General features: G+C 41.9%; 1 protein-coding gene across 3 annotated transcripts in view; it reads left to right on the top strand.

The window, feature by feature from the left end:
• The window catches only part of LOC110515515 (protein kinase C beta type), a 102,974-nt gene that overhangs the window by 18,606 nt on the left and 64,368 nt on the right, over positions 1-20,000 (top strand). For all 3 annotated transcript variants that reach the window (XM_090194714.1, XM_090194712.1, XM_090194713.1), the window contains exon 3: positions 16,331-16,410. In XM_090194714.1, coding sequence (XP_090050840.1) covers positions 16,331-16,410 — 80 coding nt within the window. The remainder of the gene's footprint in view (positions 1-16,330; positions 16,411-20,000) is intronic.

The raw sequence follows: 20,000 nt of genomic DNA, 5'->3' as shown, positions 1-20,000 counted from the left end.
GTATCTCTGTCTCTCTCTCTCTCTCTCTCTCTCTCTGTCTCTCTCTCTGTATCTCTGTCTCTCTCTCTCTGTCTGTCTCTCTCGCTCTATCTGTCTGTCTCTCTCTGTCTCTCTGTCTGTCTCTCTCTGTCTCTCTATCTGTCTGTCTCTCTCTGTATCTCTGTCTCTCTCTCTCTGTCTCTCTCTCTGTATCTCTGTCTCTCTCTCTCTCTCTCTCTCTCTCTGTGTCTGTCTCTCTCTTGCTCTCTCTCGCTCTCACTCTCTCTCTCTCTCCTTCAGCTTGTGGTCTGTTGACAGTTCTCACAATGGCTATTTTTTGCTCTAATTTCACTGACAAATTTCAGAGAGGGAGAGGGGCAGACAGAGGAGAAGTGAGAGTAGTTTAGGGAAGCAGGTCAGTGTCTCCATCAGCAGATGTAAAATAAAAATGAATGGCAGCAACAAGGAAATGTTTTACAAGTCTCTCAATCACTGTTTCAGGGCTCTATACTCCCACACACACAGAGAGAGAGAGAGACAAGATCCTCTAGGTAAAACAGTCTCTCAATCAATGTTTCAGGGCTCTATACTCCCACACACAGAGAGAGAGAGAGAGAGAGACAAGATCCTCTAGGTAAAACAGTCTCTCAATCACTGTTTCAGGGCTCTATACTCCCACACACAGAGAGAGAGAGAGAGAGAGAGAGACAAGATCCTCTAGGTAAAACAGTCTCTCAATCACTGTTTCAGGGCTCTATACTCCCACACACACAGAGAGAGAGAGAGAGAGAGACAAGATCCTCTAGGTAAAACAGTCTCTCAATCACTGTTTCAGGGCTCTATACTCCCACACACACAGAGAGAGAGAGAGAGAGACAAGATCCTCTAGGTAAAACAGTCTCTCAATCACTGTTTCAGGGCTCTATACTCCCACACACACACACAGAGAGAGAGAGAAGATCCTCTAGATAAAACAAGTCAAGACAAGATGTCTGGCATTCCTCCTCTCCTCTGAAACGTGGGGGGGGGGGGGGGCATGTCAAAGTGGTTGACAAAGTGAGTGTTAGCTGAAGTGACAGAGACAGTCTACAGAGAGAGAGACTGGTAGGTTACTGTAACAGTCTATAGAGAGAGACTGGTAGATTACTGTAACAGTCTATAGAGAGAGACTGGTAGGTTACTGTAACAGTCTATAGAGAGAGGGTCTGACTGGTAGGTCACTGTAACAGTCTATAGAGAGAGACTGGTAGGTTACTATAACAGTCTATATAGAGAGAGGGTTTGACTGGTAGGTTACTGTAACAGTCTATAGAGAGAGACTGGTAGGTTACTATAACAGTCTATAGAGAGAGACTGGTAGGTTACTGTAACATTCTATAGAGAGAGACTGGTAGGTTACTGTAACATTCTATAGAGAGAGACTGGTAGGTTACTGTAACAGTCTATAGAGAGAGACTGGTAGGTTACTATAACAGTCTATAGAGAGAGACTGGTAGGTTACTGTAACATTCTATAGAGAGAGACTGGTAGGTTACTGTAACATTCTATAGAGAGAGACTGGTAGGTTACTGTAACAGTCTATAGAGAGAGACTGGTAGGTTACTATAACAGTCTATAGAGAGAGACTGGTAGGTTACTGTAACAGTCTATAGAGAGAGACTGGTAGGTTACTGTAACAGTCTATAGAGAGAGACTGGTAGGTTACTATAACAGTCTATAGAGAGAGAGGGTCTGACTGGTAGGTTACTGTAACAGTCTATAGAGAGAGACTGGTAGGTTACTGTAACAGTCTATAGAGAGAGACTGGTAGGTTACTGTAACAGTCTATAGAGAGAGACTGGTAGGTTACTGTAACAGTCTATAGAGAGAGGGTCTGACTGGTAGGTTACTATAACAGTCTATAGAGAGAGACTGGTAGGTTACTATAACAGTCTATAGAGAGAGACTGGTGGGTTACTGTAACAGTCTATAGAGAGAGACTGGTAGGTTACTGTAACAGTCTATAGAGATAGACTGGTAGGTTACTATAACAGTCTATAGAGAGAGACTGGTAGGTTACTATAACAGTCTATAGAGAGAGACTGGTAGGTTACTGTAACAGTCTATAGAGAGAGACTGGTAGGTTACTATAACAGTCTATAGAGAGAGACTGGTAGGTTACTATAACAGTCTATAGAGCAAGGGTCTGACTGGTAGGTTACTGTAACAGTCTATAGAGAGAGGGTCTGACTGGTAGGTTACTGTAACAGTCTATAGAGAGAGGGTCTGACTGGTAGGTTACTGTAACAGTCTATAGAGAGGGCGTCTGACTGATAGGTTACTATAACAGTCTATAGAGAGAGACTGGTAAGTTACTGTAACATTCTATAGAGAGAGGGTCTGACTGGTAGGTTACTGTAACAGTCTATAGAGAGAGGGTCTGACTGGTAGGTTACTGTAGCAGTCTATAGAGAGGGGGTCTGACTGGTAGGTTACTGTAACAGTCTAGAGAGAGACTGGTAGGTTACTGTAACAGTCTATAGAGAGAGACTGGTAGGTTACTGTAACAGTCTATAGAGAGAGACTGGTAGGTTACTGTAACAGTCTATAGAGAGAGACTGGTAGGTTACTATAACAGTCTATAGAGAGAGACTGGTAGGTTACTGTAACAGTCTATAGAGAGAGACTGGTAGGTTACTGTAACAGTCTATAGAGAGAGGGGGGGTTCTGTCCTTGGTCTTTTTGGCCTTTACATTTACAATACCTGTTCTACAGGAAGGTTGAGGCTTGCTCTTTAGTATACTTCCTCTCCCTGTCAGTCCCGCTCTCTCTCTCCCTCCCTCCGTCTCCCTTTCACCCCCCCCCCTCTCCCCTCCCCTCTCTTATGAGTTATGGTAACAGGGAATCTCTTGGGAGCAAGCCATGACTGGCAGAGGGTTAGGTGTGTGTGTGTTTTAGTTCATTCTCTGACTGTGTTTTTGTCCAATTATACATACACTGTATAACTCTCTGTCTCTCTCTCTCTCTCTCTCTCTCTGTCTCCCCTCTCTGTCTCTCTCTCTGTCCCTCTCTCCCTCTCTCTCTGTCTCTCTTTGTCTCTCTCTCTGTCTCTCTCTCTCTGTCTCTCTCTCTGTCTCTCTCTCTGTCTCTCTCTCTGTCTCTCTCTCTGTCTCCCCTCTCTGTCTCTCTCTCTTTCCCCCTCTCTGTCTCTCTCTCTCTCTCTCTCTCTCTCTCTCTCTGTCTCTCTCTCTCTCTCTGTCACCCCTTCTCTCTCCATCTCTGTCTCCCTCTCTGTCTCCCCCTCTCTCTCTCTCTGTCTCCCCTCTCTGTCTCTCTCTCTGTCTCTCTCTGTCTCTCTCTCTGTCTCTCTGTCTCTCTCTCTCTCTCTCTCTCTCTCTGTCTCTCTCTCTCTCTCTCTCTGTCTCTCTCTCTGTCTCTCTCTCTGTCTCTCTCTCTCTGTCTCTCTCTCTGTCTCTCTCTCTGTCTCTCTCTCTCTGTCTCTCTCTCTGTCTCTCTCTCTGTCCCTCTCTCTGTCTCGCTCTCTGTCTCGCTCTCTGTCTCGCTCTCTGTCTCGCTCTCTGTCTCGCTCTCTGTCTCCCTCTTTGTCTCTCTCTGTCTCTCTGTCTCGCTCTCTGTCTCTCTCTGTCTCTTCTGATAGGACACATGTAGTAATGGAAGGGCGGTCTCCGTGGTAACATGATGTCTGTGGGACGCAGTATTATGGGATGGTGTGTGTCACGCTGTGTTTTTGTGGGACCTGTCACCGTTATCACAGTGGTGGGGTGTTTAGGTCTGCGTTGAGGTGGTGAGAGAGGAGTAGTGTGGTGAAGGGTTTGCATTCTGTACAGGAAGTGGCCCTCCACACCTCTTACTGAAGAGAAGAGAGAGAAGAACACATGAACAATAAATAGTACATTCAGAAAGTATTTTAGACCCCACATTCTGTTCCAAATGATTGATCTGATTTGTTAAACCTCCTGCTTTGGGCTGTATGTGTGAATGTGTAGATGCTACATGCAGAATATATGAGTAGAACTACTGTGTTCTCTCAGTGTGTCACCAAAATCTCTAGTTTGGAAAGCAACAGTTTATTTAAGATATACCATAGATCTAGCTACTAACATATTACCTCTTCCAGACTAGCTACTAACATATAATCTCTCCTCCCAGACTAGCTACCCTAGACCTAGCTACTAACATATGACCTCTCCTCCCAGACTAGCTACCATATATCTAGCTACCATAGACCTAGCTACTAACATATGACCTCTCCTCCCAGACTAGCTACCATAAATCTAGCTACCATAGATCTAGCTACTAACATATTACCTCTCCTTCCAGACTAGCTACCATAGATCTAGCTACCTTAGCTCTAGCTACCATAGATCTAACTACCATAGATCTAGCTACTAACATATGACCTCTCCTTTCAGACTAGCTACCATAGATCTAGCTACCATAGATCTAGCTACCAACATATGACCTCTCCTTCCAGACTAGCTACCATAGATCTAGCTACCATAGATCTAGCTACTAACATATGACCTCTCCTTCCAGACTAGCTACCATAGATCTAGCTACCATAGATCTAGCTACCATAGATCTAGCTACTAACATATGACCTCTCCTTCCAGACTAGCTACCATAGATCTAGCTACCATAGATCTAGCTACTAACATATGACCTCTCCTTCCAGACTAGCTACCATAGATCTAGCTACCATAGATCTAGCTACCATAGATCTAGCTACTAACATATGACCTCTCCTTCCAGACTAGCTACCATAGATCTAGCTACCATAGATCTAGCTCCCATTGATCTAGCTACTAACATATGACCTCTCCTTCCAGACTAGCTACCATAGATCTAGCTACCATAGATCTAGCTACCATAGACCTAGCTACTAACATATGACCTCTCCTTCCAGACTAGCTACCATAGATCTAGCTACCATAGATCTAGCTATTAACATATTACCTCTCCTTCCAGACTAGCTACCATAGATCTAGCTACCTTAGCTCTAGCTACCATAGATCTAACTACCATAGATCTAGCTACCATAGACCTAGCTACTAACATATGACCTCTCCTTCCAGACTAGCTACCATAGATCTAGCTACCATAGATCTAGCTATTAACATATGACCTCTCCTTCCAGACTAGCTACCATAGATCTAGCTACCATAGATCTAGCTACCATAGACCTAGCTACTAACATATGACCTCTCCTTTCAGACTAAATAAGTTGGACAAGCGAAAGAGAATTCTCTCTCTCTCTCTTCCTCCATCCTCCTCTGTCTTTCTTCTATAATTTGGGCCTGTTTTCTAGTTCCTGTTTGGAGCGTTGACACCAACGCTATTTGCAGCTGTCCGTCAGGGACAGCAGGCGGGGCTTGGTATCTGCAGTGGTTCTATTGGTTGCTGCAGCTGTCCGTCAGGGACAGCAGGCGGGGCTTGGTATCTGCAGTGGTTCTATTGGTTGCTGCAGCTGTCCGCCAGGGACAGCAGGCGGGGCTTGGTCTCTGCAGTGGTTCTATTGGTTGCTGCAGCTGTCCGTCAGGGACAGCAGGCGGGGCTTGGTATCTGCAGTGGTTCTATTGGTTGCTGCAGCTGTCCGTCAGGGACAGCAGGCGGGGCTTGGTATCTGCAGTGGTTCTTCCTCTTTAACCCCTCGTGTGTCGGCCCTGTTCTGCCGGTTGCTAAGCAACAGAGGACCCTTTAACCAGACACTAGGTCTGTCTCACTACTTAGGAATGGTGTGTGTGTGTGTGTGTAGAGGTGTGTGTGTGTGTGTATGTGCATTACTATGTGTGTGTGTGTGTGTGTGTGCATTACTATGTGTGTATGCATTACTATGTGTGTGTGTGTGTGTGTGTGTGCATTACTATGTGTGTGTGTGTGTGTGTGTGTGTGTGTGTGTGTGTGTGTGTGTGTGTGTGCATTACTATGTGTGTCTGTGTGTGTGTGCATTACTATGTGTGTGCATTACTATGTGTGTGTGTGTGTGTGTGTGTGCATTACTATGTGTGTGCATTACTATGTGTGTGTGTGGTGAGTTAATCAGCAGTGATTTTTGTCAACCAAACCCCCAAAATGCTATTCTTCTTTTTCTCTCTCTCTCTCTCTTTCTGTCTTTCTGAAAGAGATGAAAATACAGACGATTCCTCCGCCCCCTCACACTGCCTCAATCCCAGCTGTGCCTCCCACACACACACACACACACACACACACACACACACACACACACACACACACACAGTAATGCACATACACTGCACCATAGGGGAGAGAGAGAGAGAAAGTTATCTATTTCTCTCCTCCAGGGGAAGCGCTCTCTCTTTCTCCCCCATCTTTATTTTCTCTTTCTTCCTTTCTTTCTTTCTTTCTTCCACTCTCTCTCTCTCTCTCTCTCTCTCTCTTCCTCTCTCTCTCTCTCTCTCCCCCTCTCTCTCTCTCTCTCTCTCTCTCTCTCTCCGTCTCTCTCTTTCTCCCACATCTTTCTCTTCTCTCTTTCTCCCACATCTTTCTCTTCTCTCTCTCTCCCTCTTTCTCTCTCTCCGTCTCTTTCTCCCACATCTTTCTCTTCTCTCTCTCTCCCTCTCTTTCTCTCTCTCCGTCTCTTTCTCCCACATCTTTCTCTTCTCTCTTTCTCCCACATCTTTCTCTTCTCTCTTTCTCCCACATCTTTCTCTTCTCTCTGTCTTTTTCTCCTTTCTTTCTCTCTTTCTCTCCGTCTCTCTCAGGAGAATCACCACACCGCTAGTCCTCACAGTGTCGTTGTTGACAGTGTCAGTGTCGTTGTTGACAGTGTCAGTGTCGTTGTTGACAGTGTCACACAGAAGGGGTGTGTGGGTAATACAGGGCATTCAGAAAATACTTTTTCCACATTTTGTTACATTTACCTTCTAAAATTAATTTTAAAAAACATTTCCTCATCAATCTACACACAATACCCCATAATGACAAAGCAAAAATACTTTTTTTTTTTTTTAAAGTTTGCAAATGTATTAAAAATGTAAAACAGAAATACCTCATTTACATAAGTATTCCACCTCTTTGCTATGAGACTTGAAATGGATCTCAGGTGCATCCTGTTTCCATTGATCATCCTTGAGATGTTTCTACAACTTGATTGGAGACCTCCTGTGGTATATTAAATTGATTGGACATGATTTGGAAAGGCACACACCTGTCTATATAAGGTCCCATAGTTGAAAGTGCATGTCAGAGCAAACACTAAGCCATGAGGTCGAAGGAATTGTCCGTAGAGCTCCGAGACAGGATTGTGTCGAGGCACAGATCTGGGGAAGGGCACCAAAACATTTCTGCAGCATTGAAGGTCCCCAAGAACACAGTGGCCTCCATCATTCTTAAATAAAATAAGTTTGGAACCACCAAGACTCTTCCTAGAGCTGGCCGCCCAGCCAAACTGAGCAATCAGGGGAGAAGGGCCTTGGTCAGGGAGGTGGCCAAGAACCCGATGGTCACTCTGACAGAGCTCCAGAGTTCCTCTGTGGAGATGGGAGAACCTTCCAGAAGGACAACAATCTCTGCAGCACTCTACCAATCAGGCCTTTATGGTAGAGTGGCCAGACGGAAGCTCCTCCTCAGTAAAAGACACATGACAGCCTGCTTGGCACCTTAAGGACTGTCCGACCATGAGAAACCAGATTCTCTGGTCTGATGAAACCAAGATTGTGGTCTGTGGCCTGAATGCCAAGCGTCACAGCTGATGGAAACTTGGCACCATCCCTACGGTGAAGCATGGTGGTGGCGGCATCATGCTGTGAGGATATTTTTCAGCAGAAGGGACTGGGAGACTAGTCAGGATCAAGGGAACGATGAACAGAGCAAAGTACAGAGAGGTCCTTGATGAAAACCTGCTCCAGAGCTCTCATGATCTCAGACTGGGGTGACGGTTCAACTCCCAACAGGTCAACGACCTTAAGCACACAGCCAAGACAACGCAGGAGTGGCTTTGGGACAAGTCTCTGAATGTCCTTGAGTGGCCCAGCCAGAGCCCGGACTTGAACCCGATCGAACATCTCTGGAGAGACCTGAAAATAGCTGTGCAGCAACGCTCCCCATCCAACCTGACAGAGCTTGAGAGGATCTGCAGAGAAGAATGGGAGAAACTCCCCAAAAACAGGTGTGCCAAGCTTGTAGCGTCAAACCCAAGAAGACTGAGTAAAGGGTCTGAATATTTATGCATACACATTTGCTAGAAACCTGTTTTTGTTTTGTCATTATGGGGTATTGTGATGTCATTATGGGGTATTGTGATGTCATTATGGGGTATTGTGATGTCATTATGGGGTATTGTGATGTCATTATGGGGTATTGTGATGTCATTATGGGGTATTGTGATGTCATTTTAGGGTATTGTGATGTCATTATGGGGGTATTGTGATGTCATTATGGGGTATTGTGATGTCATTACGGGGTATTGTGATGTCATTATGGGGTATTATGGGTAGATTGATGATGCGGGAAAAAAACATATTTTAATCCATTGTAGAATAAGGCTGTAAAGTAACAACGTGGAAAAAGGCAATGTATCTACAGTAGGATGTTCATTATAGAGACCTATAGAAGAGACTGTATCTACAGTAGGATGTTCATTATAGAGACCTATAGAAGAGACTGTATCTACAGTAGGATGTTCATTATATAGACCTATAGAAGAGACTGTATCTACAGTAGGATGTTCATTATAGAGACATATAGAAGAGACTGTATCTACAGTAGGATGTTCATTATAGAGACCTATAGAAGAGACTGTATCTACAGTAGGATGTTCATTATAGAGACCTATAGAAGAGACTGTATCTACAGTAGGATGTTCATTATATAGGACTATAGAAGAGACTGTATCTACAGTAGGATGTTCATTATATAGGACCATAGAAGAGACTGTATCTACAGTAGGATGTTCATTATAGAGACCTATAGAAGAGACTGTATATACAGTAGGATGTTCATTATATAGGACCATAGAAGAGACTGTATCTACAGTAGGATGTTCATTATAGAGACCTATGGAAGAGACTGTATCTACAGTAGGATGTTCATTATATAGACCTATAGAAGAGACTGTATCTACAGTAGGATGTTCATTATAGAGACATATAGAAGAGACTGTATCTACAGTAGGATGTTCATTATAGAGACCTATAGAAGAGACTGTATCTACAGTAGGATGTTCATTATAGAGACCTATAGAAGAGACTGTATCTACAGTAGGATGTTCATTATAGAGACCTATAGAAGAGACTGTATCTACAGTAGGATGTTCATTATAGAGACCTATAGAAGAGACTGTATCTACAGTAGGATGTTCATTATAGAGACATTTAGAAGAGACTGTATCTACAGTAGGATGTTCATTATAGAGACCTATATAAGAGACTGTATCTACAGTAGGATGTTCATTATAGAGACCTTTAGAAGAGACTGTATCTACAGTAGGATGTTCATTATAGAGACCTTTAGAAGAGACTGTATCTACAGTAGGATGTTCATTATAGAGACCTATAGAAGAGACTGCATCTACAGTAGGATGTTCATTATAGAGACCTATAGAAGAGACTATCTACAGTAGGATGTTCATTATAGAGACCAATAGAAGAGACTGTATCTACAGTAGGATGTTCATTATATAGGACTACAGAAGAGACTGTATCTACAGTAGGATGTTCATTATAGAGACCTATAGAAGAGACTGTATCTACAGTAGGATGTTCATTATAGAGACCTTTAGAAGAGACTGTATCTACAGTAGGATGTTCATTATAGAGACCTTTAGAAGAGACTGTATCTACAGTAGGATGTTCATTATAGAGACCTATAGAAGAGACTGTATCTACAGTAGGATGTTCATTATAGAGACCTTTAGAAGAGACTGTATCTACAGTAGGATGTTCATTATAGAGACCTTTAGAAGAGACTGTATCTACAGTAGGATGTTCATTATAGAGACCTACAGAAGAGACTATCTACAGTAGGATGTTCATTATAGAGACCTATAGAAGAGACTGTATCTACAGTAGGATATTCATTATAGAGACCTATACTGTATCTACAGTAGGATGTTCATTATAGAGACCTATAGAAGAGACTGTATCTACAGTAGGATGTTCGTTATAGAGACCTATAGAAGAGACTGTATCTACAGTAGGATGTTCATTATAGAGACCTATAGAAGAGACTGTATCTACAGTAGGATGTTCATTATAGAGACCTATAGAAGAGACTGTATCTACAGTAGGATGTTCATTATATAGGACTATAGAAGAGACTGTATCTACAGTTGGATGTTCATTATAGAGACCTATAGAAGAGACTGTATCTACAGTAGGATGTTAATTATATAGGACTATAGAAGAGACTGTTTCTACAGTAGGATGTTCATTATAGAGACCTATAGAAGAGACTGTATCTACGGTAGGATGTTCATTATATAGGACTATAGAAGAGACTGTATATACAGTAGGATGTTCATTATAGAGACCTATAGAAGAGACTGTATCTACAGTAGGATGTTCATTATATAGGACTGTAGGATATACTATCTACAGTAGGATGTTCATTATAAAGGACTATAGAAGAGACTGTATCTACAGTAGCATATTCATTATAGAGACCTATAGAAGAGACTGTATCTACAGTAGGATGTTCATTATAAAGGACTATAGAAGAGACTATCTACAGTAGGATGTTCATTATAGAGACCTATAGAAGAGACTGTATCTACAGTAGGATGTTCATTATATAGGACTGTAGAAGAGACTGTATCTACAGTAGGATGTTCATTATAGAGACCTATAGAAGAGACTGTATCTACAGTAGGATGTTCGTTATAGAGACCTATAGAAGAGACTGTATATACAGTAGGATGTTCATTATAGAGACCTATAGAAGAGACTGTATCTACAGTAGGATGTTCATTATATAGGACTATAGAAGAGACTGTATCTACAGTAGGATGTTCATTATAGAGACCTGTAGAAGAGACTGTATATACAGTAGGATGTTCATTATAGAGACCTATAGAGACCTATAGAAGAGACTGTATCTACAGTAGGGTGTTCATTATATAGACCTATAGAAGAGACTGTATCTAAAGTAGGATGTTCATTATAGAGGACTGTAGGATAGACTATCTACAGTAGGATGTTCATTATAGAGACCTATAGAAGAGACTGTATCTACAGTAGGATGTTCATTATAGAGACCTATAGAGACCTATAGAATAGACTGTATCTACAGTAGGATGTTCATTATAGAGACCTATAGAAGAGACTGTATCTACAGTAGGATGTTCATTATAGAGACATATAGAAGAGACTGTATCTACAGTAGGATGTTCATTATAGAGACCTATAGAAGAGACTGTATCTACAGTAGGATGTTCATTATAGAGACCTATAGAAGAGACTGTATCTACAGTAGGATGTTCATTATAGAGACCTATAGAAGAGACTGTATCTACAGTAGGATGTTCATTATAGAGACCTATAGAAGAGACTGTATCTACAGTAGGATGTTCATTATAGAGACATTTAGAAGAGACTGTATCTACAGTAGGATGTTCATTATAGAGACCTATATAAGAGACTGTATCTACAGTAGGATGTTCATTATAGAGACCTTTAGAAGAGACTGTATCTACAGTAGGATGTTCATTATAGAGACCTTTAGAAGAGACTGTATCTACAGTAGGATGTTCATTATAGAGACCTATAGAAGAGACTGCATCTACAGTAGGATGTTCATTATAGAGACCTATAGAAGAGACTATCTACAGTAGGATGTTCATTATAGAGACCAATAGAAGAGACTGTATCTACAGTAGGATGTTCATTATATAGGACTACAGAAGAGACTGTATCTACAGTAGGATGTTCATTATAGAGACCTATAGAAGAGACTGTATCTACAGTAGGATGTTCATTATAGAGACCTTTAGAAGAGACTGTATCTACAGTAGGATGTTCATTATAGAGACCTTTAGAAGAGACTGTATCTACAGTAGGATGTTCATTATAGAGACCTATAGAAGAGACTGTATCTACAGTAGGATGTTCATTATAGAGACCTTTAGAAGAGACTGTATCTACAGTAGGATGTTCATTATAGAGACCTTTAGAAGAGACTGTATCTACAGTAGGATGTTCATTATAGAGACCTACAGAAGAGACTATCTACAGTAGGATGTTCATTATAGAGACCTATAGAAGAGACTGTATCTACAGTAGGATATTCATTATAGAGACCTATACTGTATCTACAGTAGGATGTTCATTATAGAGACCTATAGAAGAGACTGTATCTACAGTAGGATGTTCGTTATAGAGACCTATAGAAGAGACTGTATCTACAGTAGGATGTTCATTATAGAGACCTATAGAAGAGACTGTATCTACAGTAGGATGTTCATTATAGAGACCTATAGAAGAGACTGTATCTACAGTAGGATGTTCATTATATAGGACTATAGAAGAGACTGTATCTACAGTTGGATGTTCATTATAGAGACCTATAGAAGAGACTGTATCTACAGTAGGATGTTAATTATATAGGACTATAGAAGAGACTGTTTCTACAGTAGGATGTTCATTATAGAGACCTATAGAAGAGACTGTATCTACGGTAGGATGTTCATTATATAGGACTATAGAAGAGACTGTATATACAGTAGGATGTTCATTATAGAGACCTATAGAAGAGACTGTATCTACAGTAGGATGTTCATTATATAGGACTGTAGGATATACTATCTACAGTAGGATGTTCATTATATAGGACTATAGAAGAGACTGTATCTACAGTAGCATATTCATTATAGAGACCTATAGAAGAGACTGTATCTACAGTAGGATGTTCATTATAAAGGACTATAGAAGAGACTGTATCTACAGTAGGATGTTCATTATATAGGACTATAGAAGAGACTGTATCTACAGTAGGATGTTCATTATAGAGACCTGTAGAAGAGACTGTATATACAGTAGGATGTTCATTATAGAGACCTATAGAAGAGACTGTATCTACAGTAGGATGTTCATTATATAGGACTGTAGAAGAGACTGTATCTACAGTAGGATGTTCATTATAGAGACCTATAGAAGAGACTGTATCTACAGTAGGATGTTCATTATATAGGACTATAGAAGAGACTGTATCTACAGTAGGATGTTCATTATAGAGACCTGTAGAAGAGACTGTATATACAGTAGGATGTTCATTATAGAGACCTATAGAGACCTATAGAAGAGACTGTATCTACAGTAGGGTGTTCATTATATAGACCTATAGAAGAGACTGTATCTAAAGTAGGATGTTCATTATAGAGGACTGTAGGATAGACTATCTACAGTAGGATGTTCATTATAGAGACCTATAGAAGAGACTGTATCTACAGTAGGATGTTCATTATAGAGACCTATAGAGACCTATAGAATAGACTGTATCTACAGTAGGATGTTCATTATAGAGACCTATAGAAGAGACTGTATCTACAGTAGGATGTTCATTATATAGGACTGTAGGATAGACTATCTACAGTAGGATGTTCATTATAGAGACCTATAGAAGAGACTGTATCTACAGTAGGATTTTCATTATATAGGACTATAGAAGAGACTGTATCTACAGTAGGATGTTCATTATAGAAACCTATAGAAGAGACTGTATCTACAGTAGGCTGTTTGTTATATAGGACTATAGAAGAGACTGTATCTACAGTAGGATGTTCATTATATAGGACTATAGAAGAGACTGTATCTACAGTAGGATGTTCATTATAGAGACCTATAGAAGAGACTGTATATACAGTAGGATGTTCGTTATATAGGACCATAGAAGAGACTGTATCTACAGTAGGATGTTCATTATATAGGACCATAGAAGAGACTGTATCTACAGTAGGATGTTCAATATAGAGACCTATAGAAGAGACTGTATATACAGTAGGATGTTCATTATAGAGACCTATAGAAGAGACTGTATCTACAGTAGGATGTTCATTATAGAGACCTATAGAAGAGACTATCTACAGTAGGATGTTTGTTATATAGACCTATAGAAGAGACTGTATCTACAGTAGGGTGTTCATTATAGAGACCTATAGAAGAGACTGTATCTACAGTAGGATGTTCATTATAGAGACCTATAGAAGAGACTGTATCTACAGTAGGATGTTCATTGTGTAGGACTATAGAAGAGACTGTATCTACAGTAGGATGTTCATTATAGAGACCTATATAAGAGACTGTATCTACAGTATGATGTTCATTATATAGGACTATAGAAGAGACTGTATCTACAGTAGGATGTTCATTATAGAGACCTATAGAAGAGACTGTATCTATAGTAGGATGTTAATTATATAGGACTATAGAAGAGACTGTATCTACAGTAGGATGTTCATTATAGAGACCTATAGAAGCGACTGTATCTACAGTAGGATGTTCATTATATAGGACTATAGAAGAGACTGTATATACAGTAGGATGTTCATTATAGAGACCTATAGAAGAGACTGTATCTACAGTAGGATGTTCATTATATAGGACTGTAGGATATACTATCTACAGTAGGATGTTCATTATATAGGACTATAGAAGAGACTGTATCTACAGTAGCATATTCATTATAGAGACCTATAGAAGAGACTGTATCTACAGTAGGATGTTCATTATATAGGACTGTAGAAGAGACTGTATCTACAGTAGGATGTTCAGTATAGAGACCTATAGAAGAGACTGTATCTACAGTAGGATGTTCATTATATAGGACTATAGAAGAGACTGTCTCTACAGTAGGATGTTCATTATATAGGACTATAGAAGAGACTGTATCTACAGTAGGATGTTCATTATAGAGACCTATAGAAGAGACTGTATCTACAGTAGGATGTTCATTATATAGGACTGTAGGATAGACTATCTACAGTAGGATGTTCATTATAGAGACCTATAGAAGAGACTGTATCTACAGTAGGATGTTCATTATATAGGACTATAGAAGAGACTGTATCTACAGTAGGATGTTCATTATAGAGACCTATAGAAGAGACTGTATCTACAGTAGGATGTTTGTTATATAGGACTATAGAAGAGACTGTATCTACAGTAGGATGTTCATTATATAGGACTATAGAAGAGACTGTATATACAGTTGGATGTTCATTATAGAGACCTATAGAAGAGACTGTATCTACAGTAGGATGTTCATTATATAGGACTATAGAAGAGTCTGTATCTACACTAGGATGTTCATTATAGAGACCTATAGAAGAGACTGTATCTACAGTAGGATGTTCATTATAGAGACCTATAGAAGAGACTGTATCTATAGTAGGATGTTCATTATAGAGACCTATAGAAGAGACTGTATCTACAGTAGGATGTTCATTATAGAGACCTATAGAAGAGACTGTATCTACAGTAGGATGTTCGTTATATAGACCTATAGAAGAGACTGTATCTACAGTAGGGTGTTCATTATAGAGACCTATAGAAGAGACTGTATCTATAGTAGGATGTTCATTATAGAGACCTATAGAGACCTATAGAAGAGACTGTATCTACAGTAGGATGTTCGTTATAGAGACCTATAGAAGACACTATATAAACGCTAGAAGGGATGTGATGAAGGATGAATGGAGAATCCAGGAAGAAGGTTACACCTGGTCCATGTTAGAGGAGGAGGAGGGAGAGGAGGAGGAGGAAGAGGAGGAGGAGGACTGAACGTCAGTTTAGTTGAGTAGAATAACATTATGTTGATCTAAAGGATGACACACACACACACGCACCCTGCAGGCCCTGTTGGGCTCTCTCCGTGCCGCTAGGAACCATGGGTAGGCCCCACCAGTTGCCAGGAGCTTCCTGCATAGTTAATGAGTCTGAATAATAAATAATGTCAACCTGTCTGACCTCACACACACACACACACACACACACACACACACACACACACACCTCTGTGATACCTTGTTGTGATGTATAACTGTGTTTAGGTGATGTGATCTACAGTCTTTGGTTACCGTAGTAATGTGAAATATTATAGAATGTTTGTCCTAACTCTCTCTCTCTGTCTGTCTCTCTCTCTGTCTCTCTGTCTCTCTTTCTCTCTCTCTCTCTGTCTCTCTCTGTCTCTCTGTCTGTCTCTCTCTCTGTCTCTCTCTCTCTCTCTGTCTCTCTCTATCTGTCTGTCTCTCTGTCTGTCTTTGTCTCGTCTGACTCTCTCTCTCTCTCTCTCTCTCTCTCTCTCTCTCTCTGTCTCTCTCTCTCTCTCTCTCTCTGTCTCTCTCTCTCTCTCTCTCTCTCTCTCTCTCTCTCTCTCTCTCTCTCTCTCTCTCTCTCTCCAGTGTGTTGTTTCGTGGTCCATAAACGCTGTCATGAGTTCGTCACCTTCTCCTGTCCGGGGGCCGACAAGAATGCATCAGACGTAAGTACTACCTCTCTCTCCTTCTCTCTGTGTGTCTGTCATCCTGTTCAACTCGTAATGGTGATTCATCACTGATATCAACTCATATCCTTCCTCCCTCTCTCTCTCCATATCTCCCTTCCTCCCCCTCTCTCTCCATATCTCCCTTCCTCCCTCTCTCTCTCTCCATATCTCCCTTCCTCCCTCTCTCTCTCCATATCTCCCTGTCTGGACTGTTCGTATCACAGTAACTTCTTTAACCCCAGATGTCAGTCAGTCTCTCCATTGCGCCCCCCCTCTCTCCGGTACAGAGTCAATGTTGAGGCTATATACAGTGGGGCAAAAAAAGTATTTCGTCAGACACCAATTGTGCAAGTTCTCCCACTTAAAAAGATGAGAGAGGCCTGTAATTTTCATCATAGGTACACTTCAACTATGACAGACAAAATGAGAAAAAAATCACATTGTAGGATTTTTTATGAATTTATTTGCAAATTATGGTGGAAAATAAGTATTTGGTCACCTACAAACAAGCAAGATTCTTCTTCTTTAAGAGGCTCCTCTGTCCTCCACTCGTTACCTGTATTAATGGCACCTGTTTGAACTTGTTATCAGTATAAAAGACACCTGTACACAACCTCAAACAGTCACACTCCAAACTCCACTATGGCCAAGACCAAAGAGCTGTCAAAGGACACCAGAAACGAAATTGTAGACCTGCACCAGACTGGGAAGACTGAATCTGCAATAGGTAAGCAGCTTGGTTTGAAGAAATCAACTGTGGGAGCAATTATTGGGAAATGGAAGACATACAAGACCACTGATAATCTCCCTCCATCTGGGGTTTCACGCAAGATCTCACCCCGTGGGGTCAAAATTATCACAAGAACGGTGAGCAAAAATCCCAGAACCACACGGGGGAACCTAGTGAATGACCTGCAGAGAGCTGGGACCAAAGTAACAAAGCCTACCATCAGTAACACACTACGCCGCCAGGGACTCAAATCCTGCAGTGCCAGACATGTCCCCCTGCTTAAGCCAGTACATGTCCAGGCCCGTCTGAAGTTTGTTAGAGAGCATTTGGATGATCCAGAAGAAGATTGGGAGAATGTCATATGGTCAGATGAAACCAAAATATAACTTTTTGGTAAAAACTAAACTCGTCGTGTTTGGAGGACAAAGAATGCTGAGTTGCATCCAAAGAACACCATACCTACTGTGAAGCATGGGGGTGGAAACATCATGCTTTGGGGCTGTTTTTCTGCAAAGGGACCAGGACGACTGATCCGTGTAAAGGAAAGAATGAATGGGGCCATGAATCGTGAGATTTTGAGTGAAAACCTCCTTCCATCAGCAAGGGCATTGAAGATGAAACATGGCTGGGTCTTTCAGCATGACATGTCATTGCCAACGAAGGGTATATAACAAAGTATTGAGATAAACTTTTGTTATTGACCAAATACTTATTTTCCACCATAATTTGCAAATACATTCATAAAAAATCCTACAATGTGATTTTTTGGAGAAAAAAAATCTCATTTTGTCTGTCATAGTTGAAGTGTACCTATGATGAAAATTACAGGCCTCTCTCATCTTTTTAAGTGGGAGAACTTGGTGGCTGACTAAATACTTTTTTGCCCCACTGTACCATCAGTCCCAGGAGACGTATTATTTCGTATGTATCTCCATTCCTCCCTCCCTCTCCATTCCACCCTCCCTCTCCATTCCTCCCTCCCTCTCTCCATTCCTCCCTCCCTCTCCATTCCTCCCTCCCTCTCCATTCCTCCCTCTCCATTCCTCCCTCCCTCTCTCCATTCCTCCCTCCCTCTCTCCATTCCTCCCTCCCTCTCTCCATTCCTCCCTCCCTCTCTCCATTCCTCCCTCTCTCTCTCCATATCTCCATTCCTCCCTCTCTCTCTCCATTCCTCCCTCCCTCTCTCTATTCCTCCCTCTCTGTCTGGATTGTTCTATCAGTAACTTCTCTAACCCCAGATGTCCTCTCTTGTTCCATTCTCTAATCGTTCCTAGCAGGAAAAACTTCCCCGATAACACACAACCCACCCGCAGTATTCCCACCACATTCCCAACAACGTTCCCGTAGTATTCCCACCTCGTTCCCAACAACGTTCCCGCAGTATTCCCACCACGTTCCTGTAGTATTCCCACCACGTTCCCAACAACGTTCCCACAGTATTCCCACCACGTTCCCGCAGTATTCCCACCACGTTCCTGCAGTATTCCCACCACGTTCCCAACAACGTTCCTGCAGTATTCCCACCACGTTCCCACCACGTTCCTGCAGTATTCCCACCACGTTTCTGCAGTATTCCCACCTCGTTCCCACCACGTTCCCAACAACGTTCCCAACAACGTTAAACAACGTTAAACTGTTAAATGAGCCTGACATTAATAAAGACAAGGTCAGCACTGTCCTGTTCTTCTGGCTGCTCTTGTTTCATGGGTTTGTCTAAAAGAACAGGAGAGGGTCAGTCAACAGGCTACTCTCTCTGTCTCTCTCTCTCTCTCTCTCTCTGTCTCGGTGTCTCTCTCTCTCTCTCTCTCTCTGTATCTCTCTGTCTCGGTGTCTCTCTGTGTCTCTCTCTCTCTTTCTCTCTCTGTGTCTCTGTGTCTCTCTCTCTCTCTCTCTCTCTCTCTCTCTCTGTGTCTCTTTCTCTCTCTCTCTCTCTCTCTCTCTCTCTCCGTGTCTCTGTGTCTCTTTCTCTCTCTCTCTCTCTCTCTCTCTCTCTCTCTCTCTCTCTCTCTCTCTCTGTCTCGGTGTCTCTCTCTCTCTCTCTGTCTCGGTGTCTCTCTCTCTCTCTCTCTCTCTCTGTCTCTCTCTCTGTCTCTCTCTGTGTCTCTCTCTCTCTTTCTGTGTCTCTGTGTCTCTTTCTCTCTCTCTCTCTCTCTCTGTCTCGGTGTCTCTCTCTCTCTCTGTCTCGGTGTCTCTCTCTCTCTCTGTCTCGGTGTGTCTCTCTCTCTCTCTGTCTCGGTGTGTCTCTCTCTCTCTCTCTCTGTGTCTCTCTCTCTCGCTCTGTCTCTCTCTCTCTCGCTCTGTCTCTCTCTCTCTCGCTCTGTCTCTCTGTGTCTCTGTGTCTCTGTGTCTCTTTCTCTCTCTCTGTCTCGGTGTCTCTCTCGCTCTCTGTCTCGGTGTCTCTCTCTCTCTCTGTCTCGGTGTGTCTCTCTCTCTCTGTCTCGGTGTGTCTCTCTCTCTCTCTCTCTGTGTCTCTCTCTCTCGCTCTGTCTCTCTCTCTCTCGCTCTGTCTCTCTCTCTCTCTCCCTGTCTCTCTCTCTGTGTGTGCGTCTCTCTCTCTCTCTGTGTGTCTCTCTTTCTCTCTCTCTGTCTCTTGCTCTCTCTCTGTCTCGGTGTCTCTCTCTATCTTTCTCTCTGTCTCTATCTGTGTCTGTGGTAAAACAGTGTTGACCCTTGCCCTCTCCCCTGTTGACCTCGTAAAGCATGAGAGATAATGGAATGTGCAGCGTGGCACCGCTAGGTCAATCACCTAATAACACACCTCAACACATACAGTTAAAGTCGGAAGTTTACATACACTAAGTTGACTGTGCCTTTAAACAGCTGGGAAAATTCCAGAAAATGATGTCATGGCTTTAGA

Source organism: Oncorhynchus mykiss, chromosome 13 (assembly GCF_057628025.1).
Source record: "Oncorhynchus mykiss isolate SJ-2025 chromosome 13, ASM5762802v1, whole genome shotgun sequence".
Lineage (NCBI taxonomy): Eukaryota > Metazoa > Chordata > Actinopteri > Salmoniformes > Salmonidae > Oncorhynchus > Oncorhynchus mykiss.
This window is presented reverse-complemented; position numbering and strand designations above follow the sequence as displayed.